The sequence below is a fragment of the Physella acuta genome, unplaced genomic scaffold, assembly GCF_028476545.2.
Source record: "Physella acuta isolate Inbredline_101_S28 unplaced genomic scaffold, ASM2847654v3 ptg000579l, whole genome shotgun sequence".
NCBI classification, from domain to species: Eukaryota; Metazoa; Mollusca; class Gastropoda; family Physidae; genus Physella; species Physella acuta.
In genome coordinates, this window is record NW_026732098.1 from 939,570 (window position 1) to 965,000 (window position 25,431).

Below are 25,431 nucleotides of genomic sequence, written 5' to 3' on the forward strand. Positions count from 1 at the left end.
TGATGTTACTGTCTGATGTTACTGTCTGATGTTACTGTCTGATGTTACTGTCTGATGTTACTGTCTGATGTTACTGTCTGATGTTACTGTCTGACTGATGTTACTGTCTGATGTTACTGTCTGATGTTACTGTCTGATGTTACTGTCTGATGTTACTGTCTGATTGATGTTACTGTCTGATGTTACTGTCTGATGTTACTGTCTGATGTTACTGTCTGATGTTACTGTCTGACTGATGTTACTGTCTGATGTTACTGTCTGACTGATGTTACTGTCTGATGTTACTGTCTGTTGTTACTGTCTGATGTTACTGTCTGATGTTACTGTCTGATGTTACTGTCTGATTGATGTTTTTGATGCGCACTTCCTAGGGGAAATCCCCAACACCGCCTTGTGAAATAAAAATTGTCTTCTTACACAAAACATGGTGTCCTGAATGCTGAAATAGCGACACAGCAAGACTCATGTAACTCACACAATCAAAGGATAAATGCGGCATTTGACATGTTTTGGTTCAGAGTTGACTAGCTGAGAGTAAGACACCGTGTGGACTAGGTCCACTTATGAATACATTTATTGTAACATAAAACATACGCTCAAGTCAGAGGTATGTAGGTAGAGTCTAGTCTAGTTCTCAGTGAAGTGTCAAGTCTAGTTCTGTGTAAAGTGTCAAGTTTAGCTCTAAGTAAAGTTTCTAATCTTAGCTAGATCTTACGTTAAACCCCAGTGGGTTGTTTTTGCAACCAGCGACAGCATCTAGATCTATAGGTTTCAAAAACTTTGGGTATCTTAGATTTTTATGGTTGCATTAGAATTTAGCACAACCAATTCTCTGGTCCTTACATTAACTGGTCATTGACTTATGGAAGGTGACTGATATCTTGCTGAAGTCAGGGGAGCCTGGGTGTTGGGGCGCCTGGGGGTTGGGGCGTCTGGGGGTTGGGGCGCCTGGGGGTTGGGGCGCCTGGGGGTTGGGGCGCCTGGGGGTTGGGGCGCCTGGGGGTTGGGGCGCCTGGGGGTTGGGGCGCCTGGGGGTTGGGGCGTCTGGGGGTTGGGGCGCCTGGGGGTTGGGGCGCCTGGGGGTTGGGGCGCCTGGGGGTTGGGGCGTCTGGGGGTTGGGGCGCCTGGGGGTTGGGGCGCCTGGGGGTTGGGGCGCCTGGGGGTTGGGGCGTCTGGGGGTTGGGGCGCCTGGGGGTTGGGGCGCCTGGGGGTTGGGATGCCTGGGGGTTGGGGCGCCTGGGGTTGGGGCGCCTGGGGGTTGGGGCGCCTGGGGGCTGGGGCGCCTGGGGGTTGGGGCGCCTGGGGGTTGGGGCGTCTGGGGGTTGGGGCGCCTGGGGGTTGGGGCGCCTGGGGGTTAGGGCGCCTGGGGGTTGGGGCGCCTGGGGGTTAGGGCGCCTGGGGGTTGGGGCGCCTGGGGGCTGGGGCGCCTGGGGGTTGGGGCGCCTGGGGGTTGGGGCGCCTGGGGGTTGGGGCGCCTGGGGGTTGGGGCGCCTGGGGGTTGGGGCGCCTGGGGGTTGGGGCGCCTGGGGTTGGGGCGCCTGGGGTTGGGGAGCATGGGGGTTGGGGAACCTGGAGGCGGGCGAGTTATCCTCATCATTCTTCTACCACTGCCTAACTACACTCACACTCACACGCCCTAACCCTGACCCTATCCCTGACCCTTAACTTAACCCTAACCCAGACACTCGCCTAGACCTTAGCCCTGACCAAGAACTTAACGCTAACTCTTGCTCTTACCCTGGCCCTAACCCAGACCCTAGCGCTTACCCAGAGCCTAACCTAGACCCTACCCTAGCCCTAACCAAGACCCTAACCCTAACGCAGACCCTAGCCCTTATCCAGAGCCTAACCCAGACCCTAACCTTAGCCGTAACCCATACCCCAACCCTAGCCCAGACCCTAACCCTAGCCGTAACCCAGACCCTAACCCTAGCCGTAACCCAGACCCTAACCCTAACCCTAACCCTAACCCTAACCTTAACCCTAACCCTAACCCTAACCCTAGCCGTAACCCAGACCCTAACGCGTAGTGTGGGGCGACCTACCATCCGGTGAAAATGGATGAAGCGTAACTTGAGTGTTGACTTTGAGTCTGTTATATTACAGCCCAAAAATATTTACTGAAAGCTAATATAATATTGTTATTTGTATGTCGGTGGTAGCGCCTAAACAACAAAAAAAAAAGTGACAAGATGAACGTATTAAACCTTTGTAGGCCAATGATCAGGTTAATGGTAGTATCACATTTAGGACTGACCGCTAGTGAAGCTCCCACAAGATGACGTCACGTTTTATCCTTGCAGGTGTTACGTCAAGATGGCCGCTGATATGTCCACGGCACCGGGCTCACCACTCACGGCATCAATCGCAGAGACTCAGGTCAGTCTGACGTCACTAGTCCAGTCTAGCTGACGTCACTAGTCCAGTCTCACTGACGTCACAACTCACGTTACTTAGTTAAATGTACCTCTGAGTCGATCGGCCGTTAGGGACGATAACAGTTTCTTTCTGTCTAGTTTAGTTCTAAAAATTGTAAGCCCCACCCCTTACCCATTGTAAACCCCGCCCCTCACCCATTGTAAGCCCCGCCCCTCACCCATTGTAAGCCCCGCCCCTCACCCATTGTAAGCCCCGCCCCTTACCAACAGATTTATTTCTAAAGATTGTAAGCCCCGCCCCTAACCCACAGCTTTATTCCCCCAGTCAGAAAAACGGAAGAAGAAGGGCCAGCAAGAGAAAATATTCCCCGAGGGGAAGCAACAAATGATACCGGGGGAGACAGACGAGGAAAGGCGTTTAAGATTTCTCAGGTCTCGATTACGTCCCTTGATCAAGTAAGTTTCTCTTGACTACAACCACGACAAACCTTCCACCAAACCTTCCACCACGACACCTACCACCACCACATACACCATCACACCTACCACCGCCACATCGAATACAACCACCACATCTAATACCACCATACTTACTACCACCACACCTACCACCACATCTACCACCACATCTACCACCACCACATCAACCACCACCACACCTACCACCACACCTACCACCACCACACCTACCACCACCATACCTACCACCACCACACCTACCACCACACCTACCACCACCACACCTACCACCACCACACCTACCACCACCACACCTACCACCACACCTACCACCACCACACCTACCACCACCACACCTACCACCACCACACCTACCACCACACCTACCACCACCACACCTACCACCACCACACCTACCACCACCACACCTACCACCACCACACCTACCACCACCACACCTACCACCACCACACCTACCACCACACCTACCACCACCACACCTACCACCACCACACCTACCACCACACCTACCACCACCACACCTACCACCACACCTACCACCACCACACCTACCACCACACCTACCACCACCACACCTACCACCACCACACCTACCACCACCACACCTACCACCACCACACCTACCACCACCACACCTACCACCACCACACCTACCACCACACCTACCACCACACCTACCCCATCACACCTACCACCACCACACCTACCACCACATCTACCACCACCACACCTACCACCACCACACCTACTACCACACCTACCATCACACCTACCACCACACCTACCACCATCACACCTACCACCACCACCACCACACCTACCACCACATCTACCACCACCACACCTACCACCACCAGACCTACCACCACCACATCTACCACCACCACACCTACCACCACCACATCTACCACCACCACACCTACCACCACCACATCTACCACCACCACACCTACCACCACCACACCTACTACCACACCTACCACCATCACACCTACCACCACCACCACCACACCTACCACCACACCTACCAGCAAACCTACCACCACCACACCTACTACCACACCTACCACCACCACCACCACACCTACCACCATCACACCTACCACCACACCTACCACCATCACACCTACCACCACCACCACCACACCTACCACCACACCTACCAGCAAACCTACCACCACCACACCTACTACCACACCTACCACCACCACACCTACCACCATCACACCTACCACCACACCTACCACCACCACACCTACCACCACACCTACCACCACCACACCTACCACCACGCCACCACCACATCTACCACCACCACACCTACCATCACACCTACCACCACCACACCTATCACCACACCTACCACCACCACATGTACCACCACCACACCTACCACCACCACGCTACCACCACACCTACCACCACACCTTCCACCAAACCTTCCACCACGACACCTACCACCACCACATACACCATCACACCTACCACCGCCACATTGAATACAACCACCACATCTAATACCACCATACTTACTACCACCACACCTACCACCACATCTACCACCACATCTACCACCACCACATCTACCACCACCACACCTACCACCACACCTACCACCACACCTACCACCACATCTACCACCACACCTACCACCACACCTACCACCACCACACCTACCACCACATCTACCACCACACCTACCACCACACCTACCACCACCACACCTACCACCACCACACCTACCACCACATCTACCACCACCACACCTACCACCACACCTACCACCACACCTACCATCACACCTACCACCACCACACCTACCACCACCACACCTACCACCACTACACCTACCATCACACCTACCACCATACCTACCACCACCACACCTACCACCACCACATCTACCACCACCACACCTATTACCACACCTACCATCACACCTACCACCACACCTACCACCATCACACCTACCACCACCACCACCACACCTACCACCACATCTACCACCACCACACCTACCCCCACCAGACCTACCACCACCACATCTACCACCACCACACCTACCACCACCACACCTACCACCACCACATCTACCACCACCACACCTACCACCACCACATCTACCACCACCACACCTACCACCACCACACCTACTACCACACCTACCATCACACCTACCACCACACCTACCACCATCACACCTACTACCACCACCACCACACCTACCACCACCACACCTACCACCACACCTACCATCACACCTACCACCACCACACCTACCACCACACCTACCACCACACCTACCACCACCACACCTACCACCACCCCACCTACCACCACCACACCTACCACCACCACACCTACCACCACCACACCTACCACCACCACACCTACCACCATCACACCTACCACCACATCTACCACCACCACACCTACCACCACCACACCTACCACCACCACACCTACCACCATCACACCTACCACCACATCTAATACCACCACACCTACCACCACCACACCTACCACCACGTCACCACCACACCTACTACCACCACGCCACCACCACACCTACCACCACCACACCTACCACCACCACACCTACCACCACCACACCTACCACCACACCTACCACCACCACACCTACCACCACACCTACCATCACACCTACCACCACCACACCTACCACCACACCTACCACCACACCTACCACCACCACACCTACCACCACCCCACCTACCACCACCACACCTACCACCACCACACCTACCACCACCACACCTACCACCACCACACCTACCACCATCACACCTACCACCACATCTACCACCACCACACCTACCACCACCACACCTACCACCACCACACCTACCACCATCACACCTACCACCACATCTAATACCACCACACCTACCACCACGTCACCACCATACCTACCACCACCACACCTACTACCACCACGCCACCACCACATGTACCACCACCACACCTACCACCACGCTACCACCACACCTACCACCACCACACCTACCACCACACCTACCATCACACCTACCACCACACCTACCACCACCACACCTACCACCACCACACCTACCACCACCACACCTACCACCACACCTACCACCACCACACCTACCACCACACCTACCACCACCACACCTACCACCACACCTACCACCACCACACCTACCACCACCACACCTACCACCACCACACCTACCACCACCACACCTACCACCACACCTACCACCACCACACCTACCACCACCACACCTACCACCACCACACCTACCAACACCACACCTACCACCACCACACCTACCACCACCACACCTACCACCACCACACCTACCACCACACCTACCACCACCACACCTACCACCACCACACCTACCACCACCACACCTACCACCACCACACCTACCACCACCACACCTATCACCACACCTACCACCACCACACCTACCACCACATCTACCACCACCACACCTACCACTACCACACCTACCACCACCACACCTACCTCCACACCTACCACCACCACACCTACCACCAAGCCACCACCACATCTACCACCACCACACCTACCTCCACACCTACCACCACCACACCTACCACCAAGCCACCACCACATCTACCACCACCACACCTACCATCACACCTACCACCTCCACACCTACCACCACGCCACCACCACATCTACCACCACCACATCTACCACCACACCTACCACCACCACACCTAACACCACACCTACCATCACCACATCTACCACCACCACACCTACCACCACGCTACCACCACCACACCTATCACCACACCTACCACCACCACACCTAACACCACCACACCTACCACCACCACATCTACCACCACAACTACCACCACCACCACCACACCTACCATCAACACACCTACTTCCCCACCAGCCATCCATATTTCGGCAAACGACTAGACACATCCGATTCTCACCTGAAGAAATGGTTGACGGCAGCTGACAACAGTGTCTTGTACGCCGCCGCCAAAATCAGGAAATGTCTGGAACTCCGGTGGAAGCTCAAGATTGACACTGTCTTGACGGACTACAAACCTCCTGAGGTTAGTACACCACAAGCTCGCTAGAAAGTAAATACTAACAAACCATCTTAACTTGCGTGTCTCGCGATTACCCCCTTCCCTTCCCCCAGTCGACTGTATCCCATTACTAAAACTTGCGTGCCTCGCAATTCCCCCCCCCGTCCCCCCAGTCGACTGTATCCCATTACTAAAATTTGCGTGTCTCGCAGGTTCTGCGCGACTACTATGCCGGGGGATTGTGTGGCGTGGACAGGCAGGGCTGCCCCGTCCTGTACGAGCTGTTTGGGGTCAACGACATGAAGGGCATCGTCCTCTCCGTCACCAAACACGACCTGGTCAAGTTTAAGCTCTTTCAGTTCGAGTCTATAATCAAACACATGAAGGTAAGCTATGGCTACAGCTACATGCTCTAGCTACATGGTCTAGCTACATAGTCTAGCTACATGGTCTAGCTACATGGTCTAGCTACAGCTACATGGTCTAGCTACATGGTCTAGCTACATGGTCTAGCTACATGGTCTAGCTACATGGTCTAGCTACAGCTACATGGTCTAGCTACAGCTACATGGTCTAGCTACATGGTCTAGCTACATGGTCTAGCTACATGGTCTAGCTACAGCTACATGGTCTAGCTACATGGTCTAGCTACATGGTCTAGCTACAGCTACATGGTCTAGCTACATGGTCTAGCTACAGCTACATGGTCTAGCTACATGGTCTAGCTACATGGTCTAGGTACATGGTCTAGCTACAGCTACATGGTCTAGCTACATGGTCTAGCTACATGGTCTAGCTACATGGTCTAGCTACATGGTCTAGCTACATGGTCTAGCTACAGCTACATGGTCTAGCTACAGCTACATGGTCTAGCTACATGGTCTAGCTACATGGTCTAGCTACATGGTCTAGCTACAGCTACATGGTCTAGCTACATGGTCTAGCTACATGGTCTAGCTACATGGTCTAGCTACAGCTACATGGTCTAGCTACAGCTACATGGTCTAGCTACATGGTCTAGCTACATGGTCTAGCTACATGGTCTAGCTACATGGTCTAGCTACATAGTCTAGCTACATGGTCTAGCTACAGCTACATGGTCTAGCTACATGGTCTAGCTACAGCTACATGGTCTAGCTACATGGTCTAGCTACATGGTCTAGCTACATGGTCTAGCTACAGCTACATGGTCTAGCTACAGCTACATGGTCTAGCTACATGGTCTAGCTACATAGTCTAGCTACATGGTCTAGCTACATGGTCTAGCTACATGGTCTAGCTACATAGTCTAGCTACATGGTCTAGCTACATGGTCTAGCTACATGGTCTAGCTACATGGTCTAGCTACATGGTCTAGCTACATGGTCTAGCTACATGGTCTAGCTACATGGTCTAGCTACATGGTCTAGCTACATGGTCTAGCTACATGGTCTAGCTACATGGTCTAGCTACAGCTACATGGTCTAGCTACAGCTACGTGGTCTAGCTACATGGTCTAGCTACATGGTCGAGCTACATGGTCTAGCTACATGGTCTAGCTACATAGTCTAGCTACATGGTCTAGCTACAGCTACATGGTCTAGCTACATGGTCTAGCTACATGGTCTAGCTACATAGTCTAGCTACATGGTCTAGCTACAGCTACATGGTCTAGCTACATGGTCTAGCTACATGGTCTAGCTACATGGTCTAGCTACATGGTCTAGCTTCATGGTCTAGCTACATGGTCTAGCTACATAGTCTAGCTACATGGTCTAGCTACAGCTACATGGTCTAGCTACATGGTCTAGCTACATGGTCTAGCTACATGGTCTAGCTACATGGTCTAGCTACATGGTCTAGCTACATAGTCTAGCTACATGGTCTAGCTACATGGTCTAGCTACATGGTCTAGCTACAGCTACATGGTCTAGCTACAGCTACATGGTCTAGCTACATGGTCTAGCTACATGGTCTAGCTACATGGTCTAGCTACATGGTCTAGCTACAGCTACATGGTCTAGCTACAGCTACATGGTCTAGCTACATGGTCTAGCTACATGGTCTAGCTACATGGTCTAGCTACATGGTCTAGCTACATAGTCTAGCTACATGGTCTAGCTACAGCTACATGGTCTAGCTACATGGTCTAGCTACAGCTACATGGTCTAGCTACATGGTCTAGCTACATGGTCTAGCTACATGGTCTAGCTACAGCTACATGGTCTAGCTACAGCTACATGGTCTAGCTACATGGTCTAGCTACATAGTCTAGCTACATGGTCTAGCTACATGGTCTAGCTACATGGTCTAGCTACATAGTCTAGCTACATGGTCTAGCTACATGGTCTAGCTACATGGTCTAGCTACATGGTCTAGCTACATGGTCTAGCTACATGGTCTAGCTACATGGTCTAGCTACATGGTCTAGCTACATGGTCTAGCTACATGGTCTAGCTACATGGTCTAGCTACATGGTCTAGCTACAGCTACATGGTCTAGCTACAGCTACGTGGTCTAGCTACATGGTCTAGCTACATGGTCGAGCTACATGGTCTAGCTACATGGTCTAGCTACATAGTCTAGCTACATGGTCTAGCTACAGCTACATGGTCTAGCTACATGGTCTAGCTACATGGTCTAGCTACATAGTCTAGCTACATGGTCTAGCTACAGCTACATGGTCTAGCTACATGGTCTAGCTACATGGTCTAGCTACATGGTCTAGCTACATGGTCTAGCTTCATGGTCTAGCTACATGGTCTAGCTACATAGTCTAGCTACATGGTCTAGCTACAGCTACATGGTCTAGCTACATGGTCTAGCTACATGGTCTAGCTACATGGTCTAGCTACATGGTCTAGCTACATGGTCTAGCTACATAGTCTAGCTACATGGTCTAGCTACATGGTCTAGCTACATGGTCTAGCTACAGCTACATGGTCTAGCTACAGCTACATTGTCTAGCTACAGCTACATGGTCTAGCTACAGCTACATGGTCTAGCTACATGGTCTAGCTACATGGTCTAGCTACATGGTCTAGCTACATGGTCTAGCTACAGCTACATGGTCTAGCTACAGCTACATGGTCTAGCTACATGGTCTAGCTACATGGTCTAGCTACAGCTACATGGTCTAGCTACATGATCTAGCTACAGCTACATGGTCTAGCTACATGGTCTAGCTACAGCTACATGGTCTAGCTACATGGTCTAGCTACATGGTCTAGCTACAGCTACATGGTCTAGCTACATGGTCTAGCTACAGCTACATGGTCTAGCTACATGATCTAGCTACATGGTCTAGCTACATGGTCTAGCTACAGCTACATGGTCTAGCTACAGCTACATGGTCTAGCTACATGGTCTAGCTACATGGTCTAGCTACAGCTACATGGTCTAGCTACATGGTCTAGCTACAGCTACATGGTCTAGCTACATGGTCTAGCTACATGGTCTAGCTACAGCTACATGGTCTAGCTACATGGTCTAGCTACAGCTACATGGTCTAGCTACATGATCTAGCTACATGGTCTAGCTACAGCTACATGGTCTAGCTACATGGTCTAGCTACATGGTCTAGCTACATGGTCTAGCTACATGGTCTAGCTACATGGTCTAGCTACATAGTCTAGCTACATGGTCTAGCTACATGGTCTAGCTACAGCTACATGGTCTAGCTACATGATCTAGCTACATGGTCTAGCTACAGCTACATGGTCTAGCTACATGGTCTAGCTACATGGTCTAGCTACATGGTCTAGCTACATGGTCTAGCTACATGGTCTAGCTACATAGTCTAGCTACATGGTCTAGCTACATGGTCTAGCTACAGCCAGAGACAGAATAAAAGATTTAGGATTAATGTAAAACAAGAACAGTTGTTGTTATAAGAAATTCAATATTAACTAAGAAATACATAGTGGAATAAAATATTGTAACAAATATTGTAGAAGACGAACAAAGATTGTATGATTGTCGTTGACTTTTGGTTGTAGAAGACGAACAAAGATTGTATGATTGTCATTAAATTTTTGTTGTAGAAGACGAACAAAGATTGGACCATAATTTTTGGTTGTAGAAGATGAACAAAGATTGTATGATTGACGTTGACTTTTGGTTGTAGAAGACGAACAAAGATTGTATGATTGTCATTAAATTTTTGTTGTAGAAGACGAACAAAGATTGGACCATAATTTTTGGTTGTAGAAGATGAACAAAGATTGTATGATTGTCGTTGACATTTTTTGTTGTAGAAGACGAACAAAGAGACGGGCAGGTCTGTGGATAGTCTACTGATGATTGTGGACATGCATCCCGCCTCAAAGAACAATCTGTGGGGGCCTTCGCTGAGGATATGGGCTGAGGTAGGTTGGGCTGAGGTAGGTTGGGCTGAGGTAGGGTGGGCTGAGGGTGGTTGGGCTGAGGTAGGTTGGGCAGAGGTAGGTTGGGCTGAGGTAGGTTGGACTAAGGGGGGTGGGCTGAGGTAGGTTGGGCAGAGGTAGGTTGGGCTGAGGTAGGTTGGGCTGAGGTGGGTTTGGGCTGAGGTAGGTTGGGCTGAGGTAGGTTGGGCTGAGGTAGGTTGGGCAGAGGAAGGTTAGGCCGAGGTAGGTTGGGCTGAGGTAGGTTGGGCTAAGGGCCTCAAACTAAACATACAAACTCTTAACATGTAGGAATATATTATAGACTACACGATAAAATGGAGACAATAGTTTGATTGTGTTATATGAATGGTATTGTTTGATTCTGTCAAATGATTGAGTTTTTTTTTTATTGTTACAGAAGATTGAGATTGTTTAATTGTATTTGACGATTAAGATTGTTTTATTGTGTCAGATGATTGAGATTGTTTGATTGTGTCAGATGATTGTTTGATTGTGTCAGATGATTGAGATTGTATGATTGTGTCAGATGATTGAGATGCTGCAGGACTTCTACCCCGGGCTGGTGAAGGAGGTCCTCATCATCCGCCCCCACCAGCTGTACCCCGAGATCTACCTGGCCCTCAGGCCCTACATGAAGAGACCCACCCTCGGGCTGATCAAAGTCTTGGGCACCAACTACCTCAGGTCTGTCATACAGGTGTCTGTCATACAGGTGCCTGTCATACAGTTGTCTGTCATACAAGTGTCTGTCATACAGTTGTCTGTTATACAGGTGTCTCTCATACAGGTGCCTGTCATACAGGTGTCTGTCATACAGGTGTGTCATACAGGTGCCTGTCATACAGGTGCCTGTCATACAGGTGTCTGTTATACAGGTGTGTCATACAGGTGCCTGTCATACATTTGTCTGTCATACAGGTGTGTCATACAGGTGCCTGTCATACAGGTGTCTGTCATACAGGTGTGTGTCATACAGGTGCCTCTCATACAGGTGTGTCATACAGGTGTCTGTCATACAGGTGTCTGTCATACAGGTGTCTGTCATACAGGTGCCTGTCATACAGGTGTCTGTCATACAGGTGTCTGTCATACAGGTGTGTCATACAGGTGTGTGTCATACAGGTGCCTGTCATACAGGTGCCTGTCATACAGGTGTCTGTCATACAGGTGTGTCATACAGGTGTCTGTCATACAGGTGTCTGTCATACAGGTGTCTGTCATACATGTGTGTCATGCAGGTGTGTGTCATACAGGTGTCTGTCATACAGGTGCCTGTCATACAGTTGTCTGTCATACAGGTGTCTGTCATACAGCTGTCTGTCATACAGGTGCCTGTCATACAGGTGTCGGTCATACAGGTGTCTGCCATACAGGTGTCTGTCATACAGGTGTCTGTCATACAGGTGTCTGTCATACAGGTGCCTGTCATACAGGTGTCTGTCATACAGGTGTCTGTCATACAGGTGTGTCATACAGGTGTGTGTCATACAGGTGCCTGTCATACAGGTGCCTGTCATACAGGTGTCTGTCATACAGGTGTGTCATACAGGCGTCTGTCATACAGGTGTCTGTCATACATGTGTGTCATGCAGGTGTGTGTCATACAGGTGTCTGTCATACATTTGTCTGTCATACAGGTGTGTCATTGAAGTGTCTGTCATACAGGTGTGTGTCATTCAGGTGCTGTCATACAGGTGCCTGTCATACAGGTGCGTGTCATACAGGTGCCTGTCATACAGGTGTCTGTCATACAGGTGCCTGTCATACAGGTGTCTGTCATACAGGTGCCTGTCATACAGGTGCCTGTCATACAGGTGCCTGTCATACAGGTGCCTGTCATACAGGTGCCTGTCATACAGGTGCCTGTCATACAGGTGCCTGTCATACAGGTGTGCGTCAATACTTACATTGGAGGGTTTTTGAGATCTTCCACTTTGTCTTGTCACAAACCACAAATTATGGTACATAAATTATGGTCCACAAATTATGGTACATAAATTATGGTCCACAAATTATGGTACATAAATTATGGTCCACAAATAATGGTACATAAATTATGGTACACAAATTATGGTCCACAAATTATGGTCCACAAATTATGGTCCACAAATTATGGTACATAAGTTATGGTCCACAAATTATGGTACACAAATTATGGTCCACAAATTATGGTCAACAAATTATGGTCAATGTTTGAACTAAACTTTGTGCACCAAACATTTCCTCTTGAGGTCTACTAATGTGTGCTGACATGGCCCCTATTGTTTGTTCTTCAATCTTTGTTTAGTTGCAGTCACTTACAAGAGTTACTTAACTTGTCTCTCTCTCCTTCTCTCTCACTCTCTGTCTCTCACTCTCTATCTGTCTCTCCACCAACAGTTCCTTGTCTCTCTCTATATATATATATGTCTCTCCACCAACAGTGCCTTGTCTCTCTCTCTCTCTATCTGTCTCTCCACCAACAGTTCCTTGTCTATCTCTATCTGTCTCTCCACCAAGTGTTCCTTAACTTGTCTCTCTCTCCTTCTCTCTCTCTCTCTATCTGTCTCTCCAACAACAGTTCCTTGTCTCTCTCTCCTTCTCTCTCTCTCTCTATCAGTCTCTCCACCAAGAGTTCCTTAACGTGTCTCTCCCAGATACCTAGAGAGTCGGATAGAGAAACATGAGATTCCCGCCTACCTGGGCGGCTACAAGTGTGACCCAGATGGCAACCCGCTCTGTAGGACCCACATCAAGTGGAGGGAGGCGGTGAGTGGGGGGGAGGGAGGCGGTGAGTGGGGGGGGGTGGGGGGTGAGTGGGGGGGTGAGTGGGGGGGGGCAACCCGCTCTGTAGGACCCACATCAAGTGGAGGGAGGCGGTGAGTGGGGGGGGAGGCGGTGAGTGGGGGGGAGGAAGGGCGGTGAGTGGGGGGGGGAGGAAGGGCGGTGAGTGGGGGGGAGGCGGTGAGTGGGGGGGGGCAGTGAGTGGGGGAGGGAGGAGGCGGTGAGTGGGGGGGGGGGGAGGAAGGGCGGTGAGAGGGGGAGGCGGTGAGTGGGGGGGAGGCGGTGAGTGGGGGGGGGGGAGGCGGTGAGTGGGGGAGGAAGGGCGGTGAGTGGGGGGGCAGTGGGGGGGGAGGCAGTGAGTGGGGGGGAGGAGGCGGTGAGGGGGGGGGGGAGGAAGGGCGGTGAGAGGGGGAGGCGGTGAGTGGGGGGGCAACCCGCTCTGTAGGACCCACATCAAGTGGAGGGAGGCGGTGAGTGGGGGGAGGGAGGCGGTGAGTGGGGGGGGGGGGTGGCGGTGAGTGGGGGGGAGGCGGTGAGTAGGGGGGGAGGCGGTGAGTAGGGGGGGAGGCGGTGAGTGGGGGGGGGGGGGGAGGCGGTGAGTAGGGGGGGAGGCGGTGAGTGGGGGGGGGGGTGGGGGGTGAGTAGGGGGGTGAGTGGGGGGGGGGGCAACCCGCTCTGTAGGACCCACATCAAGTGGAGGGAGGCGGTGAGTGGGGGGGGGGGGGGCGGTGAGTGGGGGGGGAGGCGGGTGAGTGGGGGGGGGAGGCGGTGAGTGGGGGGGGAGGCGGTGAGTGGGGGGGATACGGTGAGTGGGGGGAGGGAGGCGGTGAGTGGGGGGGGGAGGCGGTGAGTGGGGGGGGGAGGCGGTGAGTGGGGGGGGGGGAGGGGGGTGAGTGGGGGGGTGAGTGGGGGGGGGCAACCCGCTCTGTAGGACCCACATCAAGTGGAGGGAGGCGGTGAGTGGGGGGGGGGGTGGCGGTGAGTGGGGGGAGGGAGGCGGTGAGTGGGGGGGGGGAGGCGGTGAGTGGGGGGGGGGGGGAGGCGGTGAGTAGGGGCGGAGGCGGTGAGTGGGGGGGGGTGGGGGGGTGAGTGGGGGGGTGAGTGGGGGGGGGGTGGGGGGTGAGTGGGGGGGTGAGTGGGGGGGGGGGGGGGCAACCCGCTCTGTAGGACCCACATCAAGTGGAGGGAGGCGGTGAGTGGGGGGGGGGTGGCGGTGAGTGGGGGGGGTGGCGGTGAGTGGGGGGGAGGGAGGGAGGCGGTGAGTGGGGGGGAGGCGGTGAGTGGGGGGGGAGGGAGGCGGTGAGTGGGGGGGGAGGGAGGGAGGCGGTGAGTGGGGGGAGGCGGTGAGTGGGGGGAGGGAGGCGGTGAGTGGGGGGAGGCGGTGAGTGGGGGGAGGCGGGTGAGTGGGGGGAGGGAGGCGGTGAGTGGGGGGAGGGAGGCGGTGAGTGGGGGGGGGGGGGGGTGGGGGGGAGGCGGTGAGTGGGGGGAGGGAGGCGGTGAGTGGGGTGGGGGGGGGTGGGGGGGGAGGCGGTGAGTGGGGGGAGGGAGGCGGTGAGTGGGGGGAGGCGGTGAGTGGGGGGAGGGAGGCGGTGAGTGGGGGGGAGGCGGTGAGTGGGGGGAGGGAGGCGGTGAGTGGGGGGAGGCGGTGAGTGGGGGGAGGTAGGCGGTGAGTGGGGGAGGGAGGCGGTGAGTGGGGGGAGGGAGGCGGTGAGTGGGGGGAGGGAGGCGGTGAGTGGGGGGAGGGAGGCGGTGAGTGGGGGGAGGGAGGCGGTGAGTGGGGGGGGGGGGGTGGGGGGGGGGAGGCGGTGAGTGGGGGGAGGGAGGCGGTGAGTGGGGTGGGGGGGGGTGGGGGGGGAGGCGGTGAGTGGGGGGAGGGAGGCGGTGAGTAGGGGGAGGGAGGCGGTGAGTGGGGGGAGGGAGGCGGTGAGTGGGGGAGGCGGTGAGTGGGGGGAGGGAGGCGGTGAGTGGGGGGAGGGAGGCGGTGAGTGGGGGGAGGCGGTGAGTGGGGGGGGTGGCGGTGAGTGGGGGGAGGGAGGCGGTGAGTGGGGGGAGGGAGGCGGTGAGTGGGGGGGTGGGGGGGGGAGGCGGTGAGTGGGGGGGGGGTGGCGGTGAGTGGGGGGGTGGGGGGAGTGGGGGGAGGGAGGCGGTGAGTGGGGGGAGGGAGGCGGTGAGTGGGGGGGGGGGTGGGGGGGTGAGTGGGGGGAGGGAGGCGGTGAGTAGGGGGGGAGGCGGTGAGTAGGGGGGGAGGCGGTGAGTAGGGGGGGAGGCGGTGAGTAGGGGGGGAGGCGGTGAGTAGGGGGAGGCGGTGAGTGGGGGGGGGGGGTGGGGGGTGAGTGGGGGGGTGAGTGGGGGGGGGGGGGGGGGCAACCCGCTCTGTAGGACCCACATCAAGTGGAGGGAGGCGGTGAGTGGGGGGGGGGGGTGGCGGTGAGTGGGGGGGGTGGGGTGAGTGGGGGGAGGGAGGCGGTGAGTGGGGGGAGGGAGGCGGTGAGTGGGGGGGGGGGTGGGGGGTGAGTGGGGGGAGGGAGGCGGTGAGTAGGGGGGGAGGCGGTGAGTAGGGGGGGAGGCGGTGAGTAGGGGGGGAGGCGGTGAGTAGGGGGGGAGGCGGTGAGTAGGGGGGAGGCGGTGAGTGGGGGGGGGGGGGTGGGGGGTGAGTGGGGGGAAGGAGGCGGTGAGTGGGGGGGAGGGAGGCGGTGAGTGGGGGGAGGGAGGCGGTGAGTGGGGGGGGGGGGGGGGGTGGGGGGGGAGGCGGTGAGTGGGGGGAGGGAGGCGGTGAGTGGGGGGAGGGAGGCGGTGAGTGGGGGGAGGGAGGCGGTGAGTGGGGGGGGGGGGGTGGGGGGTGAGTGGGGGGAGGGAGGCGGTGAGTGGGGGGGGGAGGCGGTGAGTGGGGGGGGGGGTGAGTGGGGGGGTGAGTGGGGGGGGGGGGCAACCCGCTCTGTAGGACCCACATCAAGTGGAGGGAGGCGGTGAGTGGGGGGGGGGGGTGGCGGTGAGTGGGGGGGGTGGGGTGAGTGGGGGGAGGGAGGCGGTGAGTGGGGGGAGGGAGGCGGTGAGTGGGGGGGGGGGGGTAGGGTGAGTGGGGGGAGGGAGGCGGTGAGTGGGGGGAGGGAGGCGGTGAGTGGGGGGGGGGGGGTGGGGGGTGAGTGGGGGGAGGGAGGCGGTGAGTGGGGGGGGAGGTGGTGAGTAGGGGGGGAGGCGGTGAGTAGGGGGGGAGGCGGTGAGTAGGGGGGGAGGCGGTGAGTAGGGGGGGAGGCGGTGAGTGGGGGGAGGCGGTGAGTGGGGGGGGGGTGGGGGGTGAGTGGGGGGGGTGAGGGGGGGGGGGGCAACCCGCTCTGTAGGACCCACATCAAGTGGAGGGAGGCGGTGAGTGGGGGGGGGTGGCGGTGAGTGGGGGGGGTGGGGTGAGTGGGGGGAGGGAGGCGGTGAGTGGGGGGAGGGAGGCGGTGAGTGGGGGGGGGGGTGGGGGGTGAGTGGGGGGAGGGAGGCGGTGAGTAGGGGGGGAGGCGGTGAGTAGGGGGGGAGGCGGTGAGTAGGGGGGGAGGCGGTGAGTAGGGGGGGAGGCGGTGAGTAGGGGGGAGGCGGTGAGTGGGGGGGGGGGTGGGGGGTGAGTGGGGGGAGGGAGGCGGTGAGTGGGGGGAGGGAGGCGGTGAGTGGGGGGAGGGAGGCGGTGAGTGGGGGGGGGGGGGGTGGGGGGGGAGGCGGTGAGTGGGGGGAGGGAGGCGGTGAGTGGGGGGAGGGAGGCGGTGAGTGGGGGGAGGGAGGCGGTGAGTGGGGGGGGGGGTGGGGGGTGAGTGGGGGGAGGGAGGCGGTGAGTGGGGGGGGAGGCGGTGAGTGGGGGGGGGGGGGGGGGGGGGTGGGGGGGGGGGGGGCAACCCGCTCTGTAGGACCCACATCAAGTGGAGGGAGGCGGTGAGTGGGGGGGGGGGGGGGTGGCGGTGAGTGGGGGGGGTGGGGTGAGTGGGGGGAGGGAGGCGGTGAGTGGGGGGAGGGAGGCGGTGAGTGGGGGGGGGGGGGGGTAGGGTGAGTGGGGGGAGGGAGGCGGTGAGTGGGGGGAGGGAGGCGGTGAGTGGGGGGGGGGGGGGGTGAGTGGGGGGAGGGAGGCGGTGAGTGGGGGGGGGAGGTGGTGAGTAGGGGGGGAGGCGGTGAGTAGGGGGGGAGGCGGTGAGTAGGGGGGGAGGCGGTGAGTAGGGGGGGAGGCGGTGAGTGGGGGGAGGCGGTGAGTGGGGGGGGGTGGGGGGTGAGTGGGGGGGTGAGTGGGGGGGGGGCAACCCGCTCTGTAGGACCCACATCAAGTGGAGGGAGGCGGTGAGTGGGGGGGGGGTGGGGTGAGTGGGGGGAGGGAGGCGGTGAGTGGGGGGAGGGAGGCGGTGAGTGGGGGGGGGGGGGTGGGGTGAGTGGGGGGAGGGAGGCGGTGAGTGGGGGGAGGGAGGCGGTGAGTGGGGGGAGGCGGTGAGTGGGGGGAGGCGGTGAGTGGGGGGAGGGAGGCGGTGAGTGGGGGGAGGGAGGCGGTGAGTGGGGGGAGGGAGGCGGTGAGTGGGGGGGGGGAGGCGGTGAGTGGTGGGGGGAGGCGGTGAGTAGGGGGGGGAGGCGGTGAGTAGGGGGGGAGGCGGTGAGTAGGGGGGGAGGCGGTGGGGAGGCGGTGAGTAGGGAGGGAGGCGGTGAGTAGGGGGGGGAGGCGGTGAGTGGGGGGGGAGGCGGTGAGTAGGGGGAGGCGGGAGTGGGGAGGCGGTGAGTGGGGGGGAAGGCGGTGAGTGGGGGGGGAGGCGGTGAGTGGGGGGAGGGAGGCGGTGAGTGAGTGGGGGGGGGGGGGTGGGGGGTGAGTGGGGGGTGAGTGGGGGGGGGGGGCAACCCGCTCTGTAGGACCCACATCAAGTGGAGGGAGGCGGTGAGTGGGGGGGGGTGGCGGTGAGTGGGGGGGGTGGGGGGGTGGGGTGAGTGGGGGGAGGGAGGCGGTGAGTGGGGGGAGGGAGGCGGTGAGGGGGGGGGGGGTAGGGTGAGTGGGGGGAGGGAGGCGGTGAGTGGGGGGAGGGAGGCGGTGAGTGGGGGGGGGGGGTGGGGGGTGAGTGGGGGGAGGGAGGCGGTGAGTGGGGGGGGAGGTGGTGAGTAGGGGGGGAGGCGGTGAGTAGGGGGGGAGGCGGTGAGTAGGGGGGGAGGCGGTGAGTAGGGGGGGAGGCGGTGAGTGGGGGGAGGCGGTGAGTGGGGGGGGGGGGGGGGTGGGGGGTGAGTGGGGGGGGTGAGTGGGGGGGGGGCAACCCGCTCTGTAGGACCCACATCAAGTGGAGGGAGGCGGTGAGTGGGGGGGGTGGGGTGAGTGGGGGGAGGGAGGCGGTGAGTGGGGGGAGGGAGGCGGTGAGTGGGGGGGGTGGGGTGAGTGGGGGGAGGGAGGCGGTGAGTGGGGGGAGGGAGGCGGTGAGTGGGGGGAGGCGGTGAGTGGGGGGAGGCGGTGAGTGGGGGGAGGGAGGCGGTGAGTGGGGGGAGGGAGGCGGTGAGTGGGGGGAGGGAGGCGGTGAGTGGGGGGGGGGAGGCGGTGAGTGGTGGGGGGAGGCGGTGAGTAGGGGGGGGAGGCGGTGAGTAGGGGGGGAGGCGGTGAGTAGGGGGGGAGGCGGTGAGTAGGGGGGGAGGCGGTGAGTAGGGAGGGAGGCGGTGAGTAGGGGGGGAGGCGGTGAGTGGGGGGGGAGGCGGTGAGTAGGGGGGAGGCGGTGAGTGGGGGGAGGCGGTGAGTGGGGGGGAAGGCGGTGAGTGGGGGGGAGGCGGTGAGTGGGGGGAGGGAGGCGGTGAGTGGGGGGGGGGGGGGGTGGGGGGTGAGTGGGGGGGTGAGTGGGGGGGGGGGGCAACCCGCTCTGTAGGACCCACATCAAGTGGAGGGAGGCGGTGAGTGGGGGGGGGGGGGGGTGGCGGTGAGTGGGGAGGGTGGGGTGAGTGGGGGGGGGTGAGTGGGGGGGGGGCAACCCGCTCTGTAGGACCCACATCAAGTGGAGGGAGGCGGTGAGTAGGGGGGGGGAGGCAGTGAGTGGGGGGGGAGGCAGTTAGTGGGGAGGGGGAGGCAGTGAGTGGGGGGGGGTGGGGGCAACCATTTCTGTAGGACCCACATCAAGTGGAGGGAGGCGGTGAGTAGGGGGGGGGAGGCAGTGAGTGGGGGGGGGGGAGGCAGTTAGTGGGGAGGGGGAGGCAGTGAGTGGGGGGGGTGGGGGCAACCATTTCTGTAGGACCCACATCAAGTGGAGAGAGGCGGTGAGTGGGGGGGGTGGTGAGTGGGGGAGGGAGGCGGTGAGTGGGGGGAGGGGGCTACCTGGGGGGGGAGGGCAACCCGTTCTGTAGGACCCACATCAAGTGGAGGGAGGCGGTGAGGGTGATGAAGGGTGGGGGGGTTGCAGGTATACAGGGGAGGCAGGCGGTTAGTCTGGGGCGGGGGGGGGGGGGGGGGTGCAGGTATACAGTTTTAGAGGAAACACATTATGTTGAGGATAAATTTGAGAAAAGTTTCAGCTATTGATAACGGGATCCTTAAAGAAAAAAATCTAATTAGTCATTTAATTTCACCCTTTTGTGTGTGTAGAATTTACCGGTGTGCTATCACAGGTTTGCGCATTTTTCCAAAATTGCAATTTTCACATAAATTTGATTAAATCTAGAAAGTTCCGATCATTCAAATGTATCCACACAAATTTGAGCCTCCCCCCCTCCAACCCCCACCCCCTACAGGTGCCCACATGGATGTACATGACAGACCCTAACCTACAGGCCCACGGGCGGGAGTATCTGATCCAGGCGGGGCTCAGGGAGGTGGACGAGTATCACGTGCCCCTGGCCCACAGCGTCATGACGTGGCAGTTCACCGTCATCAACCAACCCATCATCCTCAGCATCTACCTCAACAAGGTGGAGGAGAGGAGCTGTCTGGTCAAACACAAGTGGTCAGTCGTCTGGCAGTCGTGTGTCACATGTGTCAGTCGTGTGTCACATGTGGCAGTCGTGTGTCACATGTGTCAGTCGTGTGTCACATGTGGCAGTCGTGTGTCAGTCGTTTGGCAGTCGTGTGTCACATTTGTCAGTCGTGTGTCACATGTGTCAGTCGTGTGTCACATGTGGCAGTCGTGTGTCAGTCGTTTGGCAGTCGTGTGTCACATGTGTCAGTCGTGTGTCAGTCGTTTGGCAGTCGTGTGTCACATGTGTCAGTCGTGTGTCAGTCGTTTGGCAGTCGTGTGTCACATTTGTCAGTCGTGTGTCACATGTGGCAGTCGTGTACACATGTGGCAGTCGTGTGTCACATTTGTCAGTCGTGTGTCACATTTGTCAGTCGTGTGTCACATGTGTCAGTCGTGTGTCACATGTGGCAGTCGTGTGTCAGTCGTTTGGCAGTCGTGGGTCACATGTGTCAGTCGTGTGTCAGTAGTATCAGTCGTATGTAAGTTGTGGGTATAGGGGGGGAAACAACCAGAGCAGTGTCGTGTGTGAATGTGTTTGTGGATTATGTTATTGCACGCTTGCGGTGTTTCTTTCAGACTTTTTTTCTCCATAGGATGGGGGGGGGGGGCACTTGACCAACTTGACCATGTTTTGTCCCGTCCCCACAGCTTGACCATGGACTCACCTCACAGGAACGGTTCCATCGTGTGCCGGGTGCCGGGCCGGTACCTGTTCGTCATGGACAACTGCCGGAACTACACGACTTGGGCCAGGGTCTTCTGTAAGGTGGTCACCACCCCACCTGTCCACCTACCTCACAGTGGGAACCAAGTCCCGTTAGGTGAGCAGGGGGGGGGGGTAGTGGTCAGTCTGGGGGGTAGTGGTCATTATAGGGGGTAGTTTTCAGTCTAGGGGGTAGTGGTCAGTCTGGGGGGTAGTGGTCAGTCTAGGGGGGTAGTGGTCATTATAAGGGTAGTGGTCAGTCTAGGGGGGTAGTGGTCAGTCTAGGGGGGTAGTGGTCATTATAGGGGGTAGTAGTCAGTCTAGGGGGGTAGTGGTTAGTCTAGGGGGTAGTGGTCAGTCTAGGGGGTAGTGGTCAGTCTAGGGGGGTACTGGTCAGTCTAGGGGGGTAGTGGTCATTCTAGGGGGTAGTGGTCATTATAGAGGGTAGTGGTCAGTCTAGGGGGTAGTGGTCAGTCTAGGGGGTAGTGGTCAGTCTAGGGGGGTAGTGGTCATTCTAGGGGGTAGTGGTCAGTCTAGGAGGGTAGTGGTCAGTCTAGGGGGGTAGTGGTCAGTCTGGGGGGTAGTGGTCAGTCTAGGTGGGTAGTGGTCAGTCTAGGGGGGTAGTGGTCAGTCTAGGGCGGTAGTGGTCAGTCTAGGGGGTAGTGGTCAGTCTAGGGGGGTAGTGGTCAGTCTAGGGGGGTAGTGGTCAGTCTAGGGGGGTAGTGGTCAGTCTAGGGGGTAGTGGTCAGTCTAGGCGGTAATTGTCAGTCTAGGGGTAGTGGTCAGTCTAGGGGGTAATGGTCAGTATAAGGGGTAGTGGTCAGTTTTGGTGGATAGTGGTCATTCTAGGGGTGTAGTGATCAGTCTAGGGGGGTAGTGGTCAGTTTAGGGGGTAGTGGTCAGTCTAGGGGAGTGCTAGTGGTCAAGCTAGGTAAGTTGTGTTAGTCAATATTAGTCATTCGGTTAAGGTAAGTAGCCACAAGTCAGTCTTTTAAATGTTCAACTACTGATCAATCGCATTGGTTGGGCATCTAATGTTCAACACTGCCCACTTATCACTAATTAACGGCTGATTGGTTGGGCATCTAGTGTTAAACACTGCCCACTAATCACTAATAGTTTTAATAATAGATTAACCCAATAGAGCTATCAGAAAGTCTTTATTTGACCACTTCAGTAGAAGATCCACTTCACTAGCTTAGCGTCACTCAACCACTGCTTGTATGCTTGTGATCCACTTAGCCACTGCTTGTATGCTTGTTATCACTCAGACACTGCTTGTATGCTTGTTATCACTCAGACACTGCTTGTATGCTTGTTATCACTCAGACACTGCTTGTATGCTTGTTATCACTCAGACACTGCTTGTATGCTTGTTATCACTCAGACACTGCTTGTATGCTTGTTATCACTCAGACACTGCTTGTATGCTTGTTATCACTCAGACACTGCTTGTATGCTTGTTATCACTCAGACACTGCTTGTATGCGTGTTATCACTCAGCCACTGCTTGTATGCTTGTTATCACTCAGACACTGCTTGTGTGCTTGTTATCACTCAGACACTGCTTGTATGCTTGTTATCACTCAGACACTGCTTGTATGCTTGTTATCACTCAGACACTGCTTGTATGCTTGTTATCACTCAGACACTGCTTGTATGCTTGTTATCACTCAGACACTGCTTGTATGCTTGTTATCACTCAGACACTGCTTGTATGCTTGTTATCACTCAGACACTGCTTGTATGCTTGTTATCACTCAGACACTGCTTGTATGCTTGTTATCACTCAGACACTGCTTGTATGCTTGTTATCACTCAGACACTGCTTGTATGCTTGTTATCACTCAGACACTGCTTGTATGCTTGCCGCCCACTCTTTCGCCCACAAGTTATTTACCCTCAAATGTCCACGACCTAAAAATGTCCACGACCTAAAAATCTCAACGAATTAAACGCCTAATTATTAAAATGACTACTAATTAAACGCCCTCTAATTTAACATCAGCTAATTAAAACCTCCGCTAATTTAACATCAGCTAATTAAAACCTCCGCTAATTTAACATCAGCTAATTAAAACCTCCGCTAATTTAACATCAGCTAATTAAAACCTCCGCTAATCAACACTTACTAATGACATGTTACCTGTCTAATCAGGTGACAGGATTGACTTTTGGCAACCAATGAAGCAGGCGTCACTGGAGTCAGCCCTCAAGAGCAAGCAGTGAGTCAGCGACTGGCGTCAGTCAGGCGTCGTAGTCAAGCGCGCGCTACAACATACCGTCTGCTACAGGAAGCTATGTCGTCTGCGTTTTTAAACAATGTCCATTCAAACAGAATAAAAGTTAATAAAACTGCTATAAACATTTTTTAATTAAAAAAAACTTTGATTTACTCGGGTCTGTGGCCAGCACTTTCCACAGACAACACCGATAACTCTTGTTTTAATTGCTTCATTTACTGAATCATCTCCCTTGAAATTCCCACCTTGCTGTTTCTAATATCTTTAGTTGATGTACATAGCAAATTTTCAGCAATCTCATCTACAAATATACCACTGTGTTGGGCACATGTTGGTGCCCATCTGTTGGGCACATGTTGGTGCCCATGTGTTGGGCACATGTTGGTGCCCATGTATTGGGCACATGTTAGTGGTATTGCAATTAACAGAAGATCACAGACTGATAAATATTCGCCGTAATGACAAAGGTAAACATGAATAGAGTTTGATTAAATGCCGAAGGTAGCCCTAGGTACAGACGGAACAGAAGGTAGCCCTAGGTACAGATGGAACAGAAGGTAGCCCTAGGTACAGATGGAACAGAAGGTAGCCCTAGGTACAGATGGAACAGAAGGTATAGCCCTAGGTACAGATGGACCAGAAGGTAGCCCTACAACAGCCTTGTATTAGAACTCAAAAATAGCAGTTTGAAATGTTTTGATGAATTTCATCTATGGGAAATAAGAAGGGTTTATTAATTCCAAAAAGTAAAAAGTACATGTAATTATGGCCCTTTAACTCAAGGCACTAATCCGGTCAATTTTGCAATTTGTTTCGAAAATTTTACAAATTAACTCTGTAGTTAATGATTTAATCGTCTAAAAAACATGCATGAATACATGAAAAAGTACAGAGAAAAAAATTATTTAATGACTTTGTACTAGAATGTATATTATAATTAAAACTTGTGTTTTTTTTTTTACTGAAATATCGGTAATAAAACTAGCGTCGTTAATTATAAACTTCCGCCTGGTCTTGAGAAATTTAATTTGGCCTCATCAACATGACAGTGAAAACAATCTAGAAATGGTTTATTTTTTTCAATTGGACTTGTGTGTCAAGCTAATTAATTCTGGCTCCTCCCCTCCACGTATGTGTCAACTTTAGACATTTAACACACTCAAAGGGTGAGAACATTTTAAATAGATTATAAGCAAATAACAGGGTAAAGATGATTTGTAATTTATTCAACAAATTAATTTTATTATATTAATGAACAGTTACATCGAACAAATGATTTTAGATAATGAATTCATAAAAAGTCTTGGACTTGTCGTCGGTGAAGAAATGTATGGTCTCCACGAGCCGGTAGGTCACGCAGCCGGTAGGTCACGCATGGCTTGTGGTGTCCGTCCTTAAGGTCAAGGTCATCCACCGAGCACAGGTCACGCTTGAGTGGGTTGGGCAGACTCAGCTGCTGGACTTTGGCCCGTCTCTCTGGCATCGGTCCCAGAGCCTTGA

The 25,431-nt window shown here is 55.7% G+C and overlaps 2 protein-coding genes across 3 annotated transcripts; one reads left to right on the top strand and one right to left on the bottom strand.

Moving 5' to 3' along the window:
* The first annotated feature begins 419 nt into the window (after window positions 1–419).
* LOC131946994 (SEC14-like protein 3) lies at window positions 420–24,040 on the top strand. 2 transcript variants are annotated; one of them, XM_059308068.1, is made up of 11 exons: window positions 420–534; window positions 2,304–2,379; window positions 2,704–2,834; window positions 6,788–6,956; window positions 7,145–7,318; window positions 11,168–11,278; window positions 11,823–11,980; window positions 13,933–14,044; window positions 20,762–20,973; window positions 21,634–21,806; window positions 23,847–24,040. In XM_059308068.1, exons 2-11 carry the CDS (start codon window positions 2,317–2,319, stop codon window positions 23,915–23,917), a joined length of 1,374 nt encoding a protein of 457 aa, XP_059164051.1. In that variant the 5' UTR covers window positions 420–534; window positions 2,304–2,316; the 3' UTR covers window positions 23,918–24,040. The 2 variants fall into 2 exon arrangements, with proteins under 2 accessions (XP_059164051.1, XP_059164052.1); XM_059308069.1 differs by having other exon boundaries at window positions 500–607.
* On the bottom strand, window positions 891–2,048 carry LOC131947019 (proline-rich protein 2-like). Its single transcript, XM_059308102.1, has 2 exons — window positions 2,025–2,048; window positions 891–1,538 (listed from the first exon to the last, which is right to left on the bottom strand). Exons 1-2 carry the CDS (start codon window positions 2,046–2,048, stop codon window positions 891–893), a joined length of 672 nt encoding a protein of 223 aa, XP_059164085.1.
* Window positions 24,041–25,431: the final 1,391 nt, after the last annotated feature.